The sequence below is a fragment of the Delphinapterus leucas genome, chromosome 9 (genome assembly GCF_059928025.1).
Source record: "Delphinapterus leucas isolate spDelLeu-1000000601 "Yukka" chromosome 9, BTC_Dleu_Yukka2, whole genome shotgun sequence".
NCBI lineage: Eukaryota > Metazoa > Chordata > Mammalia > Artiodactyla > Monodontidae > Delphinapterus > Delphinapterus leucas.
In genome coordinates, this window is record NC_143137.1 from 27,671,132 (window position 1) to 27,685,284 (window position 14,153).

General features: G+C 39.4%; 1 protein-coding gene and 1 non-coding gene across 2 annotated transcripts in view; one reads left to right on the forward strand and one right to left on the reverse strand.

Annotated features, from left to right (window-relative positions):
- The window catches only part of LOC111182395 (testis-specific Y-encoded protein 1-like), a 45,891-nt gene that overhangs the window by 85 nt on the left and 31,653 nt on the right, over positions 1-14,153 (forward strand). The window contains 1 exon segment of the mRNA XM_089917077.1: positions 4,225-4,467. Within this exon segment, the coding sequence (XP_089773203.1) occupies positions 4,225-4,467 (243 nt within the window).
- Positions 7,542-7,648, reverse strand: LOC115801737 (U6 spliceosomal RNA). Its single transcript, XR_004022079.1, has one exon. It is a non-coding gene; the product is annotated as a U6 spliceosomal RNA (small nuclear RNA).

A 14,153-nucleotide genomic window follows, 5' to 3' on the forward strand; every position in this document is an offset into this window, starting at 1 on the left:
CTATGTGGAAATGAGAGTGGTTCCTCTCTCTATTACCCTTAATGATCCTCAGAAAAAGTTTTGCTTTTCATCACAACTTTGTAGTCTGATAGTTTAGTGGTCTTAGTTCACAAAATATGAGTGCTTCCACAAGGGGACACAACAACTGTTCCATTAAATTGGAAGTTAAGAGTGCCATCCGACCGTGCTAGACTACTTGTACAGCTGAACCAACAGGCAACAAAGGTTACAGCTCCATCTGGAGTTATTAATCCTACCTGTCGAGGGCAATTTGGGAGTTTTTTTGTTTGTCTGTTTGCTTGTTTTTTATACAATGCAACAGGTAAGGATGCAGGAGACCTTTAGGGTATGGGTCAGTTTCAATCATTCGGAAAGCATATACTAATACAGTTAGAAATGCAGAAGAATTAAAGAGGGTATTCCTTGAGAAAACTTAAGGAGAAAGGAAGCAGGAATAGGCAAGGAAAGGCTTCAGACCATAACTCAGATCTGATATCTGTGAGTAGAGACTGGTAAATCAAGCCTCTGACTGTGAGACAGCTTGAAAACGTCCTGGTTAGTCCCATAAGAATCTTGAGCCAAAGGTTTCCCATGCAGAAGTCCCTTATTAGGCCAAACAGTCAGGCCCTAGCACCCCCAGGATGCTCAGTTATTGGCTGAGAGTTCCCTGAAAGCGCATGACCTCAGTCTGAAAGCTGTAGCAGATCCTGAAGGTGCTACCACTGTCAGCTCGCTGCACTCCTTTTGGCAGGCTGTCTCTTGAAGGAGATCAGAGTGGTGCACCCCTATGACTGAAACAGCCCACCCATTATACTGTGCACACACATTTCTTCATACACATTCAAGAGGAGATCTTCTGTGGTTCTGCTAAGCCTCTCCCCTTGAGAGGAATTTATTAGAGGGATGAACTGTAGCCCCCATCACTGAAGTTGGCCTTGGGTCTGCAGCTGGTACTCAATATCTTCTGTCCCCACTGTGTATGCTAACTTCTTTTCACTCTTAGCCATCACCTAGACAGTTCTCTTATGTACCTGGTAATACGACATATACCTCCTTCCTAAGACTTCTGGGCCCCTGTTCGCATATGCTTCTCAGGCATAGATTGCTTCATTTGCCCATCTGTAATCCAAGTGGCAGGAGACATCCAAGTGGAACACCTAAATTACATAATTATTTCTACCTGCCCCCACTGTGTAACTGCAGTCCTCCTTCCTCCTTCTGATCAGGGTCAATTATCTGTGCTAAGATATTAGCAACTCTTCTCTACTTGTCCATACACGCAAGGAATCCAAAATGATCAAGTGGTAGGCACGGTTATAGCTCAATGAGACCTTTGTTTTGCCTCAAAGAAACAGTGAGCATCCTTTGGGGACCAGGACTTCTGATCCTCTAGAGCCCAGAGTTGGGATGAGAGGCAGAAAGTCTCCCGGCAGGTCACTGTGTTAGTAAGTGCAGCCAATCCTGCCTCTATCTCTTGGTTTCTAGACCTATGTGTCCATATTATTCAACTCCTATGCCCACAGGAGACAACTGGACCCCAAAAAACTTTACAGTATTTCAAGTTCCTTAATCTTCATAGGACTTATCTCCTACACTCTGGAGGGTATGTGTCTTATTAATGCTTCTGGCAAGCTAGCCCCTTCTTGCTCATTCTGTCCAACCAGCATGATGTCATCAATGTAACAGATCAATGTGCTATTTTATAGGATGTCCGGATGGTCCACATTTCTGCCTGGGAGGAGTTGGAGTCTCTCACATGGCCTCCACTGACACCCACAGGAGGGGTAACCTCAATAGCAACGAGCAGTGGTGAAAGTCATTACTGTCCACTAGGCCTTCTCTAACACTATCCCAGGAAGAGATGCCTCTTTACTGCTGGGTGGTATGGAATCTATTTTCCCCATGAGGTCTTCACTGACACCTTGGGGTGGGAGGTCTCATTGCTCCCAGTGGGAATAAAGGTCCTGGCTCCCTGCTTGGCCTTCTCTAACACTATCCCAGCAAGGGCACTGGAATGCCTCCTTACAGCCTGGCAATGGTAGAATTCTAGGCCTTTGCTGTTGTGAGAGTGGGGGGGATGAAACCATAGCTTTTTTCTCTGTGGTGTTTAGTCAGAGTAGAACAGTTATTGTCTAAAACTTTTCTGTCTTGCTAGCATACCCCTTTCCTGGCCCTTTAACTAGGTGGAACAGGCTTTTATTGGAGCTATTATTGTCTGTGCCTGTTGGCATTTCCAGGTTGTGGATTCTTTAAGTTTGGGATACCTGGGGCAAACATAAAACCCAGAGAATTCACCACCATGTTATTCCTTGAGTACCAAGGTCCCTGGACAGTTGGCCTTCTCTCCACCTTTCAGAGTCTTCCTATATTTATTTTACATATAAAGGTCAGGAATTTTTAGTTATTAGCAGGAGGAACAGAAAAAAAGCACATCTGCTCCATCTTCCTGGAAGAAGAAGTGCCGTTTGTGTCTTTTAAATTTTAGGTGTGATCATAACACTCAATGCATTAAACTCTCCAATAACCTCTCTTAATATCTAGAGTAAAACCCAGAGTCCTGATAATGGCCAACTAGGTCCTATACGAATTAACTACCTGTTTGCCTAATATTTTCCTCCTTACTCAGTCTCCAGTACCTAGAAGAGGACTGGCCCCCAATAGGTAATCAATAAATACTTTTTAATTAATGAATTGAGTAACGTATCTCTTTTTAATACTGAAAACAATCAATCGAGCACCCACATGCCCAGAGGGACAAGTCCCTTGTGTCTCTCTTTGGGCCTGCATCCCCTGAATTATCCAATAATCCAAGAGGCTTGCTCATTCCAAAGGGGCTGTAGTAGAAAGAATTATAAAAATGTCCCCCCGAGATTTCTTGCCCTAATACCAAGGACTGTATGATAAGATATCAGGCCCGTGAATACAGCATGCTGCATGGCAAAAGGGACTTTGCCAATGTAATTAAGGTTACTAATTAGTTGACCTTAGGTTGCTAATTAGTTAATTGACTTTAAGATAGAGTATTCTGGATTATCCAGCTGGGCCTAATGTAATTACATCAGCCCTTTAAAAGCAGAAGAGGAAGGTAAAGAGACGGGAAGCATGAGAAAGCCCTGACATGCCATTACTGGTATGAAGATAGAGGGGGGCCACATGAGAAAAAGGGTGAATTAAGGAGTTGAAAGAGGCCCCTTGGTCAATAGTTAGCAAAGAAACATTAACTCAGTCCTACAGCTGCAAGGCACTGAATTCTGCCAGCAACTCTAATGAGGTTGGAAGCAGATTCTTCCCCAGAACCTCCAGATGAGAGCCCAGCCTGGTTAACACCTAGATTTCTGTCTCTGAGACCCTGAGCAGAGAATGCAGCCATGCTGCACTCAGACTTCTGACCTATAGAACAGTGAGCTAATAAATGGATATGGCTTAAACCTCTATATTTGTGGTGATTTGTTACACAGAAATAGAAACACATATAGGGCCATTCCTGTGTCCAAGTGCCAAACAGAGAAAGTGCTAGAGGAGCTAATTAGTTCCTTATTTCCTCTACACATATTAGTTTTCTGCTGCCATTGCTTCTGTTAATATGTTTACACTATTGCTGTTGAAAACAACTCATCTTGCATGGTTAACACATCCTTGTCCACCAGTGTGGTGAAGCATATGTTGTCCAGCTCTCAGAACAGTGTTATTATTCCTAAAGGAAGCTTGGGTTCACAAGGTTACCATTAAAGAATTACAAACAAAGACTGTACTTACTCGCTGGCTCAGTCGTTGTTTTTCAAAGAATGCTGCTACACCACGGTGGCTTGGTCCAGGAGTCCTTCTAGCTGCAGCCATGACTGTGCTGGAATCAGCCTTCCTCAAGAACAGCCTAGGCCAGTGGTAAGCAAATATTGGTCACACAGGATGCAGAATGGTTTTGTTTTGCCATCACACTTAAATATCGTTTAATATGAATGGCAAGTACTGAATTCTGTCCCCCCGCCCTCCCCGCATCCATATGTTGGAGTCCTAATGATTAGGACCTCAGAATGTGACCTTCTTTGGAGATAGGGTCTTTCTAGAAGTAAGTTAAGGTCATTAGGTTGGGCCCCAGTGCAATATGACTGGTGTCCCTTATTATAGTAGGGCCGGGACGGGCACCCTGCCATTACCTTACGACTGCTAGTGGGAGGCCTTCCTCTCGAAACCATTATCGCGAGACTGTTAGCGCGTGATCCTTAGCGCGAGACTGCGAGACCGCGATACCGCGAGACTGTGAGACCGCGAGACCGCGAGACCGCGAGACCGCGAGACCGCGAGACCGCGAGACCGCGAATCCGCGAGACCGCGAGACCGCCAGACCGCGAGACCGCGAATCCGCGAGACCGCGAGACCGCGAGATCGCGAGACCGCGAGACCGCGAGACTGCGAGACCTGCAGACCATTAGCCAACGGTTAACCTCACAGTGGTCCTTCGGGCGGAGAGTGCGGTGAGAGGTAAGTGGCTGCTTTCTCCCCCCAGGGCCTTCCAGGCCCTCCGTGCTCGGGCAGGCGGGTGAGCTGGAGGGTCCGGGGACAGGCTGAGGGCTGTGTTCCGCAGGGCTCCAGAGCCCTCGCCACGGCCGCCCAGTGGCTGGGCCCAGGCCTTGGAGCAGCAGCATACTAATTCTTTACTAAGCTCTCTGAGGTTGCAAGGAAAAGACAAGCCAAGTTAGATGATATTAGTTTATTATAAAGATACCCTAGAAAATAAAGAAGCATGGAAACCCATCACAGCAGCTATATTTATCCAGAAGTGCATCATGACATTGAGGTCCATGAAGAACCAGAACAAAGGCCCATTTTCACCCAGGATATTTCAGACCGAGGCCTAGAAACCCACCTACTATTGGGGCAGCCACCCATTAGTGAGACTATCCAATATGGAATACCCCAATTGGGCTGAATTTTGCACCGAGCTATCTCAGTAGCAGATGACATACCGTTATGTCCATACCATATAAATTTACATTATGCAGGGCACCTAACCATGGCTGGATCCCTGGGTGCTGTATCTATTTCATTTTATGCACCTGGAATAAACCATGGTGTCTTAGGCGCTCATTTCCTTACAAAGTGTCTGAAAGCTGTACTTGTCTACTATTCCTCTCTGGTATCACTGCTTCTGGAGGTAGGTGCTATCTAAATAACAAAACATTGGTTCTCAAACATGAGTTTGTAATATTAACCTGTGATGTTTATTTAAAGTGTAGATGTCAATCCACAGTGCCTAGGTGTTTTGACTGGATAGATCTAGAGGGAGACCAGTACGTCCATTTTTTAAAAACACCGTCAGTGTTTCTGATGAAGACAGTAGAGGATCACACTTTGAGGAATTCCATATAGAGAAAACCCAGGAATAGATGTATTCTTAGTGTGCTTTGCTTTGTCCAGAGTCACTTGAAGTTATTCAGAGTTTAATCTGGTCATATAATCTTGCACTAAGTTTCTTTTAAAGTGTAACATTTCAGAATAGGGCCAAGATACCCATAGAATGAGAAGAGAGCTCCTAAGAGGAAAAACAAAAAGGGTTTTAGATGTTACCTGTCACATCAATATTAGAAAAAAATCTGTGTCAGAAATGATTCTGTGCAAAGTGGCCATAATTCGCAATCATCAGCACCCCTACACTGTTAGACGCCATTAGAATGGGGGCCATTAGAAGACTACACCCAGCTGGACTTGGAAACTTGATGAGATTGTAGCCCAGTGACAGATGGTAACAGGGAAAATAATGCAAAACACAACTAAATGATAGCTGGAAATGAGGGTGCATATTGAGAGGTAGCACACCATAATCTTTAACTAATGAGAAATTAAGTTCATTTAACTAAGCTTGTCTAAGCCCTCAGTATTAGGTTGTGTGAGATTTTAGGAAAAAAACTTTGCCAAACAAGAATAGACCATTTCTTTAATAGAGAACTTAAACATAATCATTTGTCTTCTTATATTGATTGTTAGATATTTCCATTACCAAGCTTTCTTTGAAATACTTTTTAATTGATTACTTCTAGATTTAATAGTTAAGTGTTTATAAAGCATCAGTGGGAAATTTTGCTGCTAGGTAGCAATGTAAAACTTATGAATCATTTGTTAGGAAGCAATAGAGGTGATCTCTCCCCTACATGTAACTCTCCTGAAAAGATTAAATGGGTAATACTTCTAAAATATTATGGAAGATTTAATTAAAACTACATAATTCAGCATATAGGATTTGGAGAAGCAGTGTCTGTCAGCAAGAATGGGAAGATGGGCTCTGGAAAATAGATCAGAAAGGCTAAGCATGAAAGAAGCTAGGGTCAGTTAAGAGCTAAGACAGCACAAAGGACCCAAAAACAGAGTGGTTGAGAGCATAGGTCATATTTCTCTCTCTCTCTTCCCCCCCCCCCCCAAGTTTATAATCCTAACTAACTCTTCTCTATCTGTTAAGCAGAGATAATAACAATATCTGTTTCATAGGACTGCTGCAAATAGTCAATGAGTTAACACAGGTAAAGGACTTTGGACAGTGCCTGACACATAGTAAGTTTCAAGTAGCTCTTGGCTTTTATTAACAGGAGATCCATGCTACTCTAAGACAGAGGGTTTAAATAATAAAACCTTCCCCACAAGCAAGCCAAATCCCTTCTTCTCTTTCAGTTTAAACTCATATTCTCTTATTCTGTCATTATGGCAATAGGGACTAGCCGACCACTTTTCTCTGCATGATGACCCTTCACACTCTGAATGGTTTCATGTAATCAGAAACATTTGTGGATGTAGAGCTCTTCAGGGAAAAGCGTGTCCCAATCTAATTTCACAAAGTAGTGTCAGGAAGGAAACAATCAATGAGGTTACTCCAAATCAAAGCACTTTAGGGAAACTCTTTTAATCCATCTTTAGGCCAGTAAAGCATGGAGAGAAAATCACTGATGTGCAAAAGATGTGTAAGAAAGGTGTTCTTACAGCTATATTTTTTACTATATGTTGAACTAAAATTAAATGTGGGGAAAGGTCTAATCTTTTAAGTAAAAATAATTTAGTGTCTGTTTCCATATTAAGATATCAGAGTATTTGTTTTGAATCTTGGACTTTATAATACATGATTTTAGTTTTTTCTAATCTTGGTTTTAGTCTTCTATTTTAAGTAACAACTTGAAGGCAGAGGACAACACTTACACATATTTAGATTCTCACAAACCCAGGAAATCTTCTACGTATTATAAGTGTTCATTAAACATTAGTCCTCTATGAGTCCATAGTAGTCAAATTAGAAATTTAGGAACTAACTTAATTATTTCTGAGCTGTTTATTGAAAATAATGGCAACTGGTGAACATCACATGGTAATATAAATGTCCCATAAATATGTTACTTCAAACCATGCAGACAGATAGTAAATAAAATGTAAACCACATTTTTTTTAACATCTTTATTGGAGTATAATTACTTTACATTGTTATGTTAGTTTCTGCTGTATAACAAAGTGAATCAGCTATACATACGTATACATATATCCCCATATCCCCTCCCTCTTGAACCTAAAATATGGAACGCTTCACGAATTTGTGTGTCATCCTTGCGCAGGGGCCATGCTAATCTTCTCTGTATCGTTCCAGTTTTAGAACATGTGCTGCCAAAGTGAGCACCACATTTTCTTTAATAAGCACTGAGAGTGCTCATGGGCCAGTTGGGGGATCCGTGGGTGAGGCATCCCAGTGCCTCATGGGTGGGGTTCTTGGTGGAGTCTGTGATGCATTTAGTGGGACCCGAGTCCCTTTACTGCCCTCTTCGAGTCCTCTCTCTTCGCCTCCCTCTTCCCCCTAGTCCTGCAGCTCCTGACTCAGTACTCTGTAGGGGACGAGAGAGAAATGTGCCTCTTTGGCAACATCCCACACGGAGGGAAGCTAAGTTCTGACTCATGCACTCACTTTCACTCATGGGAGAAATCACAGGCCAGAAAGTTCCCACTTGGCACTAAGCTGTGCCACTTTTTTTGGCCGGGAGGGGGGGTGGGTGACACAGGTAAATTCCTCTTAACCTCTGTAATGCATCCTGACTTGTATTGTTTGGCTCCAGTGGTGTGCTGAACTTCTCCACTGGAAACCTGGAAAAAAAAGGCTCTCTCATCCACAGGTGATTGTCTAAGGCACTGTTCTCCCGGGACTCCCAAGCTGCAGCCAAGAGAGGCTGGAGCCAGTTCACAGGCCACTGCTGAATTTGTAGACAAAGGCACTTTTGCCTGTGGATTGATGTCAAGTTGTTGTTAGGATGGGGGATACGACAAAGGACGTCTTATTAGCGATGATGCTGACGTCACCGTTGAACATATACTTAACTCATACAGATTCCTCCCTCATGGAGCAATGTGCTTTGCTCCCTGTGTTATATTGTCACATCACCTGTCTCCCTGGAATCAATACCAGCCTCAGGCCTTCCCAGACTTCTTTCATTGGCATTGAGTTCTGAGGTTGTTTCATTAGACTACTCAGATCCCTGTAAGAAATAAATCAGAGCCTTTAACACTACAGACCCAGAGTTCTTCCTTTCAAGTAGTATCAGGATAAGTTTTACATATTAAACATTAATATGTGTAATTCTTCTGCTGTTTCCCACAACACAGAATTGAAAGATATATAACAAAAGAGAATCTGAATGTTTCAGGGTGATTTTTTCCTAAGAAGTCTAGAATATTTAAAAAAAATTTTTTATCATTCATGTCTTCTCACGCATATGTACTTGGGAAATGGTAAAAGCATTGCAAATTACAGGAGATCATGTGATGTGAATCTAAATATGAGAATCCAATGAGTACAAACTGTGAATTATAACTTTGCAATACTCTTCCAGTAATTGCATGAGATTAAATGTTTCCCTTGCATTTTGAATTCTTTTAACTGTAAGGTTAATCTGTTATTTCGTGTTCTATAGAATTTTACTTTGCTTTTGCTCATGTTTGTTTTCATCTTCTATGTTTGTAGTTTAGGCAGTTCCTTACTAAATTGTCATCTGCCCGTGAGGTTGGTGAATAACTGCTGATATCATTTAAACTGTGGAGAATATATAAGCACCCCAAATATTCCTTACTTACTGAACTTTCCACTCTTTTAAAATTAAAACATTTCATGTCCATTAATCTCCTATTAAAATTCAGATGTGATACTTGGAATAAATAATGTTTTAAGTCATTATCATTCACTAACACATCTTGTAATCAACTTAGTAAATATACATAGTTCATTGAATCTTAAGTAGGTAAGTTTTATAAATAATTCAATTACTCTTTTGATGGATTTATTATTTTTAGTGCTATTTATTTAAAAACTTTTAACTTTTGACCAAATTAGAGCAGTTTAATATACAATTCCTGATAGGTTAATGAATACTTATTTCAGTGATAGACTTTTTTTTTTAAATAAAATAAGAGATTGAGATGAGGCAGAGATATTAGCTTAAACTTCAGTGGTACTTACAATATAAGTGTAATATGAACTTAAGAAGTTTATAGGTCCAAGAATCAAACACTAAAACCTAAAATGGAAGTTTAATAAACTCTTTTCAACTGTTACAAATGAAAGAACAACTCTATAGAAAGGGAACAACCCACACACACACGACCAACAAATGTTAAAAATCTTCCAATAAATATTTAAAACTAAAGTGTACATTAAAATAATAATGTGATATCAGAGGGTTTTACCTCTCAATTTGTCATACTTTAAAAGTTGGTAACAACGATCGTACCGAGAAAAAAACAGGTAATCCCTTACATTGATGGAGGCAACGTTAATTGATACAGCTTTCTTGGCAGTTGGATGAGAGGTACACAAACTTTCTGGCAATTAAAAAATACATACCAAATATCTTGAAATACATGTTTATCAAGTCAGAAATACCTCTGCTAAAAAGTTGTTCTGAGAAAATAATGTATCTGCAAAAATTAACTGTATAATTAAAGGCTGTAAGTGTCCAATAATCTGGGTGAAGGAAGTAACTGTGTTTCTTAAATTATTGGCTAACCTTTTAAAATGATGTTCTAGAAACATGTTTATTGGCATAAAATTATTTAAAATTATTGCTTATGTGAAAACCCATTTTTTGAAAAGAATATAAATATCAGTGCATGTAAATATATTCCCCAAATTACATACCTGTGTGGTGGGAATTTGTGTAATATCTATATTTTTTACGTTGGTTCATCTATATTTATAATTTTGTTCAGTGAATATGTACTTAAAGTTTTTTAAAGTAATCTAATAATTATTATATATAAATGGAATATGCCTTAAGTATATCATCCAAAAAAAGAAAATCTCCTTAAGCGGTGATCCTTTCTAATGAAGGAAAATCAGAAAATGTATTAGAAACTCTTCGAGCCATACACTCAGCACAACGTCCTCATCTCTGACAAATATTTTTCTTCACCTCAGTGGTAGAGCCCATAGCTGTATTTATAATGGCTAATGCTGGTGGTACGAAGTGAGTACATTTGTGCAAACAAAGCCACTCAGGGTCTCTTCCTCTTCTGGAACTGGAATTCATACTGATCCCAGAGCCAAAGGTAGAGAAAATAGGTTTACTGAGAGAGCTAGAAAGAAGGTGAAGAAAAGTAGAGAAGATGGGAGACCACAGAGTACCTTTAGAAAGACAAAAAGGACTAATCTTTTTTTTTTTTTTTTTTTGGTCCGGTATGTGGGCCTCTCACTGTTGTGGCCTCTCCCGTTGCGGAGCACAGGCTCCGGACACGCAGGTTCAGCGGCCATGGCTCACGGGCCCAGCCGCTCCGTGGCATGTGGGATCTTCCCGGACCGGGGCACAAGCCCATGTCCCCTGCATCGGCAGGCGGACTCTCAACCACTGCGCCACCAGGGAAGCCCAAAAGGACTAATCTTAGTTTCAGGCTGTTTTCTAAAGCTGACCAGGCCTGATTGTACTTCCTGTCCCAGGATTCCAGGAGAAACCTATATGGTCTGTTTTGTTCTTAACCAGTTTAAGTAAGTTTCTGTTATTTGCAAAGAAAAAGCATAGATTAAGAAATGGTCTATCACTTCAGAAAAATAGAAATCACACCAACTATTTTAACGAGAGAATGTAATAGAGTTGATTTAGATACTGGAGAGCTGAAAAGACAAAAGAGAGAACACTGAAGTATGGTAGAGGAATCTACCACCCCTAGGGCTGGGATAATAAAGAGAAGAGAGTGGGAATACTAGAAGAAATAGTAGTTTGAGGACAGATTGCCTGGCTGGGGCTTGTAACTCAAAATCCTAGAGGATAGGTGTCAGGGAGCTGGGACTCAGATATGTGAGGAAAGGATACCAGCCAACTGGTGCTGGTCTCTGAGAAGGCAAAATGAGACAGGTTTTTTAAATTTTGGGAGGAGAAGTGGAAACTAGAACCAACTGCTACTGTACCTACTGCCCAGGTGAAAAATCATTGCTCATATGATGTTGACAGTCACAGGAAGCAAAACAGGAAAGAACATGTCCCTTTTTCCTTCTCCAGGCCTCCAGTCTTTCTTTAGAATTCTCCATTGTCAAAGTCTAACAGGGAGACAACTGGCAAAACAGAAACGTGATTTGCAGAGTCCCAGCCCTAGTAAGATAAGGCAGAATATAAAAGAGTCGGTTTGAAACAGAAAGAAAATAGCTTAATAACAAGTAAATATGGTAAAAGTAAATTTTATGTTACTTCTAAATTTTATGTTTATGCCAAATACACAGTCTAAAAATACTTTCAAAATGCATGAAAGCACTATAGAGAAATCATAGGAACCACTCAACAGATAAATGAACAAATTCAGGTGAAATTTGCTATTTTGGCAGCCTGTGTCCTACTAAAAAGTCTTTTAATTAGCTTTGTTTAGCCCTAAATATAATTTAGTTTGTGAATTTAGAAGCAATTTTGTATGTTTCAGTTGAACAAAAATGAAAAATTCAGTTGGTAATATTTTTGTTCAAACACATTGTATTTCAACAGTACCAAAATGGATATAAGACCAGAAAGTCAAAAATAAATGGTAACTATGTGAGGTGATGGATATGTTAATTGGCTTGATTGTGGTAATCATTTCACAATGTATGCATATATCAAAACATCCATTGTATTCCTTAAATATATGCAATTATTTGTTTAAAAAAGAACAGAAAAAATAAAATACTCCTAAATCTATTGAAGAAATTGAATCAATTATTTAATTATTTTTATAAAACAAAGAAAAGCACTTTCTTCAAAAGCTTCACCAGAGAAAATTTCCATATATTTAGGTAAGAAATAATGCCAATTTTATTCTAAGAGCTTTTTATGCTTTTTTTTTTTGGAGGGGGGGCGGGTGGCCACACTGCGGTATGCGGGATCTTAGTTCCCCAACCAGGGATCGAACCCGTGCCCCCTGCAGTGGAAGCATGGATTCTTAACCACTGGACTGCCAGGGGAGTCACCAATTTTAGATAAACTTTTTAAAAGAGTAGAAGAAGAGTAGATACTTCCCATTTCACTTTATGCCAACATAGATATTACAAGAAAGAGAAACTACTGACCACTCTCTAGATGCAAAAATCCTTTTAAAAATTGTTAAATCAAATATAAGCATATATGAGAAGAATAAGGCATCATAACTAACTGGGGTTTATCCCAGGAGTGCAAAGTTGGGTAAACATTAAAAATTAATCAGTGTAATTTTCTACATTAACAGAATGAAGGAGAAAAGATGATCATTTTAAGAGGTGTCAAAAAGGTATCTGATAAAATTCAATACCTACTCATGATTTTAAAAAGCTCTTAGCATACTGAGACTAGAAAGGAATGTTCTTAAGCTTATAATGGTTGTCTATGAAAAACCCATAGCTAACATTGTACTTGATGATGAAAGAGTAAATGCTTTCACCCTGAAGCCAGGAATAAGATTCAAATGCCCACTCTCACCACGTCTATTCAACATTGTACTAGAGGTCCTGGCATATGTAACAAGACAAGTAAAAGAAATAAAAGGTACAAAGATCGAAAAAGAGGAAGCAAAACTTTATTTGCACGTGACATGTGTGTGTATATTTTTTTAATCCAGAAAAAATATACAGGAAAACTATTAGAACTAATAAATGGGTTTGGCAAAATTGCAGGATTAACAAGGTTAATACACAAAATTCAAGTTTTTTCTGTATACTGGCAATAAATCAGTAGAAAGTAAAATATTAAATGAACATCATTTGCAACAGCATCAAATACCTAAAATTAAATCTAATAGAAAATACGAAAATCCTCTACAATGAAAATTTCAAAACTTTATTAAGAAAAATCAAGTAATTAAATATAGCGTTCACCACGTTTATAGGTTGGGAGCCTTAATATTTTTAGGACATCAATTATCCCCAAATCAACCATGGTTTCAATGCAATCCCAACGAAAAATCCAGAAAGGTGTGTGAGTGTTTGTCAGAGTGTAAACTGGCAAGACGCTCCTAAGAGTTATATAAAAATTCAAAGAAACTTGAATAGACAAGACAAACTTGAAGAAAAACAAATTTGGAGGACTTAAACTATAATAGTTCAACATTTATTATCATGCCACAATAATTAAAACTGTGGCATTAGTGCAAGGACAAATAAATGGAACAAGGGCATCAAATAGCCAAGGCACCACAGCAATTCAGTGGGAAATGAATAGCTTTTCAGGAAGTGGTTCTGCAGTAATTGGATATCTGTATAAATTTTTTAAAGGACCTTGACTCCCTACTTCATACACTATACAAAAATTGAGATTTGTCAAGGGCAAATGTGAAAAGTAAATAAAGCAAATAGAAAAAAATAGTAGACAGTATCTTTAGTAAATATTTTGGGATAGGCAACTATTTTTTGTACAGGACACAAAGAGCAGTAGCAATTAAAAATGGATTTGTTGGACTGCTTTAAAATTAAGAACTTGGGATCATCAGAAGACACCATTATAGGATATGAAAACATTACGGGGAAATGATATTTGCAGTTTATATAACTGTCAGGGGCTTGTATCCAAGATATTTAGGAACTCAAGCAAATCCATAAAAAAAGACAACCCAAGAAAATATTGAGCCATAAACTGAAACAGGCATTACAAAAAGGAAATCGAAATGGCTAATAAATGTATAAAAATGTGTTCAATTTTATTGCACTACCAACT